Genomic DNA, 10,417 nt, shown 5'->3' with positions numbered 1-10,417 from the left:
GGGGATCTCCTGCCCGCTCCTGCCCGCTGGAAGTGGGCTTGGCGGCGGGGCTGCGGCTCCGCGCCGGGGCTCCCGCCGACCCGGCCGCGCTGCGGGGTTGCCTGCGCGCCCGCCGGCACCGGCCCGCCGCCGCGCCCGCCGCTTCCTCCCTTTAAAAGTTGCTCGGAAAGGAGCAAGCGCTCCGGACGTGGGAAAACTTGCAAAGTCGGAGCCGTGGCCAGAAAAGCAGTAAATAAACGTCCCGATGTTACGTGCATCAGCCCAGGGACTGCTACTTCCTTACGGCCAAAACAAGGGCGAGAAGCAGTCGAGGCCAGCGCGGAGCGTGTGTCCCCATTTCAAACAGTGTCTGCTTTAAAGAAGCTAACTTTGTCTTGTGTGAATGCCGGACTCGCCTTTTAAAAAATTCAAACGATCATTCAGAAGCCATTAAAGCGACCTGAAAGGCGAGTCTTTCGAAGGGGAAATGGAAGAGCCAGATCATTGTTTTGCGTTTAACTTTCTGCGCGCAAACAGCGCAAGCACGGCCAGGGGTTGCCGTGTGCGCCCCGCGGGCACATCGCCCGAGCGGGGACAGCGCACACAGCCCCCCCCACACCCACCCCAAACAGCCCCCTGCGCCCTCCCGAGAGCGCGGCCGTGCTGCTGGGGGTATCTCCAAACGCTCTCCCTCGGCGGCAGGAGCCTCCGCGGGCGCGGGAGTCCGCGGACGGCGGACGTCGGGCCCCAGCGTTTTAGCTGCCACGACACAGGCAGCGCGGAGCGGCGCAGGGGCTGCCGGCACGGCCTGCCCTGGGCTCGGCGCGGCCCCGCGCAGGCAGCCCCCCGCCTACTTAGAAACCTGATAACCCACGCAGAAAAAGTACGCCGACAGCATCTCAAGAGACAGACATTAGAAGGAAAATCGTGGCCCCCGTCGAGGCTGGGGAGCCCGTGTTTCTCCCCGCAAGCCTTCGTGAGTAAATCTGCAAAGGACTCCTGGCTAGAGGAAAGTTGGCTTTAGGGACTGAAACAGCGTAGAAACAGCCGAGGGACGCCTCACAACCTCTCCGCCTTTAAAAATACCCCTCTGTCTGGCGGGGATTGCAAAGCCCTGCTCCCCTCTCCAGAGCCAAGCAAGCAGCACAAGCATGGCGTGGACTTGAATTCAGCATCAGCAATTCCAGCCCCAGCGATCGTCGCTAATTCAGAACATACACGGGATGGCGATCACCCAGTATTGCACCGCTCCCCCCACACCCCCCGATAAAAAAAACAACAAGCAGCAGCAGCAACACCACCACTAAAATCATTCTTTCTGCTGTAGGACGCTCAAACAAGCCTCAGACCAAAAGTTTAAAAGAATACTCATTAACCAAGTGCTCCAGTACACACAAGTAACAGATCTGTGCTAAGCGACCACTAGGGACTTTACAGAAGTTCAGAGAAACTTGCAATACACATCTTTAAAATATATCACCCCCACCACGTTTCTCCGGGTTTATTTTACAGTGGGATGGCTCAGACTATCTCTACCATTTTATATTTTTTTATCTACGCTCAGGTTATTTTTTTAAAACCGCTGCCTGGTCAAGTCGGCGGGACAGTTAACCTGAAAGATTTGCAGACAGTAACATTTTCGGCGCACGAAACATTTTTTTTTTTCCCCTGGCTCTTCTGCCCGGTGGGTTAGATTTCCTCAAGTACCACCACTTTCTGCCTAGGTCCCACCGGGCTCCAACTTTTTCTATCTCGCCAGACCCTGCAAGGTGGCGCTCTTTTCACTGGAAACTGATATTAGCCTTATAATAATAACATTTTGTAGAAAGTAAAGTTAAAGTGAAGCCTTCCCACGGGTGCTGCAAGGAGCAGACGGCGATGCCGAGCTGGCAGGAGTGGGGCTTCGTCTGAGCAAGGCAAACTTTTTTTTTTTTGGGGGGGGGGGGGGGGCGTGCTTTGGGGCGGTGAAAAATCTCCGAGGGAGATCCCCCAAATGTTACGGACAAAGAAAAACACTTGCAGGGTTTTGCTGTCGGATAGACGGGCTGTGCTCTGGATGGGTTACAGCCAGAGCTAGGGAGCGCCCGCATGGATATGAGCAGAGAGCGGCTTCCCCCGGCACCCCCCCCCACCCCCCCCCAGCGGTTAATATGGCTATTGACTCGCTGTACACATAATATTTCTTTAAAGAAGCTGTTAAAGTGTCATCTTGGTCTACTGGAAGGTCAGTTTGTGCAATTCACTCTATGACATATCACAAGCCCTCGCAGCTTTAGCCAACCTCATGATTTGTGTTGTCTGTTGATATGTTGTCTGCTTAATGGGGCGATCATGCAAGCTACAACCAGGAACAAAGCCCAACAGTTCCAACAACCGTAGCTAAGTTAGTGGAAGCAGTACAGCTTGCAAATCTATCAAACTAAACTGCAAGGAAGACAATCTGATTTAGAGAAAAGGCGTTCTGCTACAGTCATTAAGCACAAGTAATTTAGATTTTTTATATTGTCTTCTCATTTACAAATTTACTGTATCAACGCCAGCCAATGGAACGAATTTCTTAAGTAAATGAGAAATAAATAAAAGAGATAGAAAGATAATCAAATTACATAAAATAATTCTTATCCCCTAGATTTATTTTTTTTAGAAAGCTATTAACACTGGCAAAATTATAGTAATAATAATAACATAACATAAGAAGTAATTGATTTAAATTAACATCACGTTTTAAGGAATATCAGGAAAAAAAAAAAAGGAAGAAAAAAAAAAGAAAAAATCCAAAAACCAAACAAAAAATACACCCAACAACAACAACAACGGCCTTAGTGAAACAGTGCTGTACTTCTGGGAGTAAAAGGCCCAAGGAAAGCCATGAATCCACTGCCTGAGAATTAGTTATGGTCATAAATGCCTTAAATTAAAATAGCAACCGAAATCTCTTCTGTTTTAAATCTCCTAATATATGTTATCCGAATTAATTTAATTTAGGGACCCAGTCTATGCAGATTCATGGGCAGTGTTGGAGTGGAGTGCAGCACTTCTCGTGTAACAATTCCCCACATTAATATTTATGTAGCATATGCAATCTATTTCTGTTATTTTTATGGTTGTTATTCTATGTCTGCAAAGGTCATTTAAATTATACTGCGGCCGAAAATTTGTTTCATAAATTTTGATATAAATACTAATTACACACTATAGTAATGCCAGCAGGGATCCTTTCATTTATCACATTTATATCACCTTCGCTGCTTTAGTGATGACATAATGGAAAGCAGTGAAAAACTGGGACAGTTTTATTCTAATATCCTAAAGCTAGTTGAAGTTGCAGCAGGTTGACTTAGTGAATAAGAATTCCTACCACAATTCATGGGATTTAAGAATCTTTAATAAGGTACGAAATGTTACCAAACAGTTCTGTAAACTAAATTTTACATACCAATTCTTCTAGCCATAAATATTGAATATCTTGTAACATGTATAACCGGACCTTTACATGCGGATAAATATGGAAATTAGGATTTATATACATTATGTTCTTGTATTTGCCAAAAGCAACGGACAGATATAGTTTATATCTTTTTTTTTTTTTTTAATATCACTTTACATAAACAAATGTAACAGTTTGACACGCAGATCCAGGCTTTCACTATACGAATTTCTTGACAGGACGTGTAACAACATTTTACTGCACTACTTAGACTGGACTTTGGGACGAAATGTTGCACTTTATACAAAAAAGCACATTAATACCAATAATATTCTGTTAGATCGACGTTTAGACTGTAATAATACAAAGTAATTCACATTTTGGTACACATTTACTAGAACATTCTTGCCATTCAGTACAAATAGTTGAATTTCTACCTCTTCCCTCTGCCCCCCCACCACCTCCGCCCTCCCCATCGCCGCTCCCGCCCGCCCGCCCCTCCCCCCACATATATGCAAAGACCACAAATCCACATATCCCCTTATTCAACTTGCGATATAACTATTTACAAAATCAAACAGTACATTTTTTTGTTGTTTTGTTTTTGAAGCTAATAATTCTGTATTTACAAGAGGGGATGGGGGGGGAAGGCCGCTGCCCGAGCAGACATGCAGTTGGAGATCTCTAATCAGTGGTTTCCAGTAAAGCCCTACACAGTTGGCATTTGCCCTGGTAACCTTGTCTTCTTACGCATTCTACTAACCCCTTCGCCTACCAAGCCTTGGAACAGAGCAGAACAATAAAAATTAAAAAAAAAAAAAAAAAGAAAAAAAGAAAAAACAAAGGAAAGAAAGAAAAAATTTTAAAAAGGAGAGAAATAAAAGAGAAAAAAAAAAGAAAGGAAAAAAAAATTTAAAATGAAGTCTTCATTTTACTCAGTCCTGGGTCTACTGGCAGCATTTTATTTTGTTTGCTCATTTAAATTCTGATTTCAAAGTGTTCATTATTTTTGGAGTCTTTAAATAGGGTATTTGTTTGCTCGCTTGGGGCTTTTTTGTTTTGTTTCGTTTTGTGTTTTTTTGTTGTTTTGTTTTAGCGTTTTAGACGTACCATTCGTTAAAATTTGATGTAAGCGTGCTGTGGCTGGACGTGTGGTGGACTGCGGAGGAGGAAGGGGATAAGGAGCTGGCGGTCTGGTTTTCTGTGGATGGAGACACGATGGTTGGAGGGGTGGAGGACTCGTAGCCTGAGCTGGCGGCGGGAGAAGGCTGGGACCCCTGCGAGGATGATTCATGGACCTGCAAGAGAAAACCCGGGCAGAAATAGAGAGCGGCGGGGGACGGAGGCCCTGGCGGCGGGCGCCTTCGGCGGGGGACGCGCCAGACAACGGGACCCAGCGCCGAGCCCCGGGCTCGGGCATCCCCGCGGGGCTCCCCGCCGGCTCCAGCCCCGGGGCCGCCCCCCTGGCCCCGGCCCCGGCCCCGGCCCCGGCCCCGGCCCCGGCCCCGGCCCGGCGGGGAAGGCCGGGCAGCGCCCACCGGCCGCCTCCTCGCACTGCCCCCCCCTCCCCTCTCCGCATAAAACGCACCGACAAAAGGCCCTGCCCGCGGCGCCGGGGCCGAGCGCGGCCGGGCGGGGGGCGGCGCGGCCCGGCGGGCCCGGGGCGGACTCCGGGGCCGGGCCCGGGCCGCGGCAGCGCGGAGACCCGCAGCCGGCCGGCCCCGGGCCGCGCTCCGCCCGCCGGCCCCGCCGCCCCACGGCCCCGGCGCTCCTGCCCGCCGGCCCCGCGGCCCTTTCCCCCGGCCAGGCCCGAGGCGGCGTCCGAGCCCCGCACACCAGGCGCCCTCCGTTTACCTTCATGTGCTTTCTGAGGGAGCTGGGGTGCGTGTAGGACTTGTCACACATTTTGCAGAGATAGGGCTTGTCGGAAGTGTGCACATGCATGTGCTTTTTGCGGTCGCTGCTGTTTGCAAAGCGCCTGTCACAGCCCTCGAATTCACACTTAAATGGTTTTTCACCTATTGCAGACGGAAGGGGGGGGAAAACGGATCTGATTAAGCAGGGCCGGCTGGATAGCTCATTGTCCCCATCGCACCGCCGGATGGAAGCCCAGGGCTCCATTTCAAACACTTGCAACTTTCTAACTTCAACGAGGCTCAAATCCCAAAACCTTGCTTCTCTTCTCTGTCCTTTCCGCACCTCCGACCCCTGCTCAGCGCCCATTTCGGGGGGGAGGGGGGAGGGGGAAGCTAAATAACTTTTTTTTTTCTCCCCCATTGGAGGGGCGAGTTTCGGTTACAGCCCCAGCCCTGGGCACCTCTCCCCCCTCGCAACGCTCCAAGCGGGAGAGCAGGCGTGGTGGTATTTACACACAATCCTCAGTGTCTAGTTTCCGTTTTTATAGCTCATTCTCGTGATATTTCTCGCTCCCACCCACCCCAGCCCCCTCCCCCGTATTTTCTTGCAATATTGAAAATTATCCGGCCGGGAAATACAACGCGAGGGCAGCCCCACAAACCCTCTGCAAAAGCGCTCGGGAAAGCGGCGCTGGCTTTCGGCACTCGGGGGTGGGAGCAGGGGGAGAGCGCTCTCCCGGCCAGGGGCTGCTGCTTTTCCACCTCCCGCGATGGGGAAAAGTTCTCAGGGATCCCGGCGCCTGCCCTCCGCACAACAATAACACATTAACGCGCCGGGCTCGGTTTATTTAAAATCGCTCCTCTGAATTAAATATTTACCAAGCCCTGAATTGCAGAGGGGAGACGGATGAGCTGACTGCAATATTTAGCACAATTTCTCATCGTGCCACAGTCAAAACTGCCGAACAACAATTAATTAAAACCTATAAATTTAAACAGGACAGGTTGCTGCGATTTTCTCCCCCCACCCCCAACCCCCCACCCCCCCCCCCCGCCCTAACAATCCCAGCAGCAAACCCTGCCTTTCTCCCCCTCTCCCTCGGCAGGGATAATTTTCTTTTTGTTGCTGCCGCTGGCGTGGCTGTGACCGAGCTCGTCTCGCAGCGGAGCTCCGAGCCTGCCTCTCCCGGAAAAATCAGTGGCCCTGGACCATAACCCTCCCCCTTCCACCCCGACCCTCAGCCAAGCAGAGCCCCGGCCCCCCCCCCCCCCCCCGCGCCCCGCTCCGGCCCCGGCGCTGGGCGCTTCCACTCGCAGAGAGAAAAGCTACCGCGAAGGTACCGTACCTGTGTGAGTTCTTTTGTGTATTTTGAGATTCTCTGATCTGGCAAACACTTTGCCACAGCCTGGGAAAGGGCAGGGGAAAGGTTTTTCACCTGTGTGGACTCTGATGTGATTTACAAGTTTATATTTGGCCTTGAAAGGTTTCCCTTCTCTTGGACACTCTTCCCAGAAACATATGTGATTGGACTGCTCGGGTCCTCCAACGTGCTCCACCGTGACATGAGTCACCAGCTCGTGCATCGTGCTGAAAGTTTTGTTGCAGGACTTTTTGGGGTTTGACAATTGCTCGGGCTCAATCCACTTACAGATGAGTTCCTGTTTGATGGGCTGCCTCATGTAACGAAAGAAGGCCCCTGCCCCGTGGTGGGCTGCCATGTTCATGTTCATGTGGCCGTAGCCGTGCAGCTGGGTCGAGGCGTAGTGCTCGGAGCGGGGACTGGTGACCTGGCCGTACTGGTCGGGTCTGCCGTACATGTCTCCGGAGAAGCCCAGGCGCATCTGCCCGTTCACCACGTTCGGCGAAGCGTGGCTGGTGGCTTGTTCGTGCAGCCCCGGGAAAAGTATATGTCCCGCGGCATCGGTGTGTCCGTGGGGTCCGGCGAAGCTGCCGGCGGCGGAGGCGAAGAGGCTGTGCTGGGCGCTGGCGGCCGCCGCCTCGCCGAAGCCGCGGTTGCGGAACAGAAAGTCCCGGGTGGAGTTGAAGGCGGCGCTGGAGTAGGAGCTGACATGGGTCGGGTGGTGGTGGTGCCCCAGGGCCGCCGCCGCGTAGCCGGGCGCCTGCGAGGTGAAGGCGGTCTGGCCGGCCGAGGCCAGCTCGTGGGTGCTGGGGTTGATTTTGAAGGCGCCCATGCCGTCGGCGAAGGGGTTGATCCCCAGACCCACTTCTCTGTCCGTGACATCGGCCGTGGAGTGGTGGCGAGAGGATCCGAAGGTAGTGACTCCTATGGCGGGATACTGCGGTCCAGCATCCAGAAGCATCTTCCCAGCGTCGATGCAGCAACCAAAAAAAAAGCACGCGCGCACACACACAACGCGGAGAGAAGCAGCAGCAGCAGCAGCAGCAGCGGCGAAAACACCCTCTTTGGAAAGTCAGCGACGATCACCACCAAAGCAACCACATCAAAAACACCCCCTTCGGCATCAGCGCAGGGGGAAGAAAAAAAAAAGGGGGGGGGAGAAGGGGAAAAAAAAAAAAAAAGAGGCTGGTGCGGAAGGGGGGAAGAGATCTTCGCAGTTGCAAATAATAATAATAAAAATGTGCCCCAAAAATATTCACTGTCTCTCTGCTTTGACTTTTCAGGGAGGTTTAAGTGGGGAGGGGGGAGTTGGATGGGCTCAAAAATAAACTGGCTGCAAATAACAATAACGGAGAGAGATCAACACAGGCAGCAAAAAAAAAAAAAAAAAAAAAAAAAAAACCAAAACAAAAAAGAAACTTCCTTCAGTGATTTTTTTGGCTATAGGAATGTTGCAAAGTGGCCGAGAGATTGTTTCTCTCTCCTCTTCGAGCTTCCCCACACTCTCCCCGATTTTTTTTTTGGGGACCTTTTTTTTTTTTTTTCCGCTTTGCAAAAAAAGGCGCAAATCATGCACAATATTGTCTTTTGCGGTTTATCTTCCTGGGGAGAAACTTTCACCTCCTCAGCCGGGCGGTGAACGCGAGACTGATAGCGGCAATCATTCCTGCAGATAAATGAATTGAAAAGACGACACCGTCCCCCCCCTTGATGAATGGGAGCCGGGGGCGGGGCGACGTGCGGGCGGACGTGGGCGCTCATTGGCCGCCGCCGGCTCCCCCTTCCCCGCGTAACTCCCCCCGGCCCCGCCAACGAGGGGCGCGCACGGCCGCCTCCCGCCGCTGATTGGCCCCTCCGCCTCATCAATCGCAGGTATTGTGAGCGCCCTGACATCCCTTCTGACAAACAGGGCTGCAGGAGTAGCAACTTTTTTTTTTTTTTTTAATATATAAAGCCTTTTTTTTTTTTTTTTTTCCACGAAAATATTTCCAGAGCATCTTTTTGTGTGTATGTGTGCTAAGGAAAAAAAAAATCTTTGATTATTATTAGGGTTATTTTCTCCCCCGCTCTCCCTCTCTCTGTCCCTCTCTCTCCAGCACTCAGATAATGATGGTAATGATGATTTCTTGGTGATCCAGAATTTTTAAGATCACTGAGCAACTTTTTAGTCTTTGAAAAGAGAAGCCCTGTAGGGACTCGCTTCTTTTGAAGTTGTTTTCCGCTTGTTTAAAACTGAAGCTCTCCGAGAGTAGGTGCTGGGTGCATTTGATTTTATTTTTAAACACCAGGCGTGATTTCTCTGAGTAGCTGACTCTGTCCCTCCATCAGGTTTCTGAAATAAATCTTGTTTTCTGCACCCATCAAAACGCAGGTGGGTGAGAACTCTTAACTTTCTACTTTTGTTGTTGTTGTTTCGCCTCTTTTTTGTTATTTTCTTTCTCCTTTCTCTCTCGCTCTCCCTTTCTCTCACTCTCTCTTTTTACGGAGTCTCTTTCATTCAGGTAAAACTGTAAATTTCCCAAACCTACATTGTTTCTCCTCCTGCTGCATGAAACTCCCGGATATTTCTTCTCTCTCTCTCTCTCTCTTTTTTTTTCTTTTTTTTTTTTTTGTAAAAATTTATTTTAAATCCTCGATAGGAGCAATGTAAATTTTCTGACATTCAAACCTTTTCTAGTTCACAAATCAGTCACCCTTGTCACAGTTATTGAAATTCCTCAACTTGCCACACCAGGACGGTGGAAAAAGCAGGCGGTGTCTTTGTTGCTGACCAGGCTTTTGATCGCCAGAGAAAATTTACTTACCTTCAGATGAGTGAGCAGAAAAAGAAATAACACTCCCTTTGATTTAGTTAGAAAAATGCAGACATTTGGATTCAGTGCAAACATACAACACTTGGTTGTTTTCTAGATGCAACCCTCGATTAACCTGTCTTTCCCCAGCTCAAAGTCTATTGAAAAACTGCGGATAGTTCTGTTTTGTTCTCTCTACAAAGAGCTATTGACTATATATTAAAATGATTGTTGAAAGGTATAAGTATGGCATTTAAAAGCAGAAAACCTTTGTGGTTTAATCAATTAAGCTAAGCAACATTTGTACAATATTTTAAACGATGCTTCGGCACTAAAGAAAAAAAAAATCTCGTGAAACTTTAAAATATAGACGTCTTTGTGTGCGTACGTATATATACACTTACGTATGTGCCCGTGTGTGTGTACATATATAAAACCGGCAAATTATTTATTTACTCAGTCGCCTGCATATTCATTAGCTCTAATTATTTTCTAGTAACGAAAACACCAAAAGCTCGCTAAGAGTCGGACTCCTTCCATTTCGCCTTTGTTCAACCCTTCACTTGCCTCCTTCGCAGCTCAATCCGAGCCCCTCCAATTCCTAGTGCCAAACAAAGAAACTTTAAACTCATCCTCTCTAATTAAAGGCGCTGGTAAGCAATCCGCAGCGCAGGTACTGGGGAATGAGACCAGCAGCGCTGCTGCGCGAACCCTTCTCGGGTGAGAACTGCCTCATTTCGAGAGGTATAAAAATGGCCATTGCGCCTAGAAAACAAACAAACAAACAAACAACAAATAAACTTTGATACGCCTTGAAGGAATGTTTCGCTGCAGTTTATCTGCAGATGCAGTTTGACTGTGCTCGGTGCACGGAGATCGCTTTCAAAGCAGATGTATTATGTAATTTCCCGTGGATCTTGGGAGGCTTTACAGTTTTTTTCAGAATAATGCTGGGCTGAATCTACACGTTTGCATTTATTCTGCCAAATCCATTCAAAGGAA

At 49.5% G+C, this 10,417-nt stretch overlaps 1 protein-coding gene across 1 annotated transcript; it reads right to left on the bottom strand.

The window, feature by feature from the left end:
- Nucleotides 1-3,346: 3,346 nt before the first annotated feature.
- Nucleotides 3,347-10,376, bottom strand: LOC141927092 (zinc finger protein ZIC 1). The gene is made up of 3 exons (XM_074833867.1): nt 6,609-10,376; nt 5,261-5,424; nt 3,347-4,704 (listed from the first exon to the last, which is right to left on the bottom strand). Exons 1-3 carry the CDS (start codon nt 7,582-7,584, stop codon nt 4,507-4,509), a joined length of 1,338 nt encoding a protein of 445 aa, XP_074689968.1. The 5' UTR covers nt 7,585-10,376; the 3' UTR covers nt 3,347-4,506.
- Nucleotides 10,377-10,417: the final 41 nt, after the last annotated feature.

This window comes from Strix aluco, chromosome 9 (genome assembly GCF_031877795.1).
Source record: "Strix aluco isolate bStrAlu1 chromosome 9, bStrAlu1.hap1, whole genome shotgun sequence".
NCBI lineage: Eukaryota > Metazoa > Chordata > Aves > Strigiformes > Strigidae > Strix > Strix aluco.
Note: the sequence above shows the minus strand (reverse complement) of the source record. Positions and strands in the feature narration are given on the sequence as shown.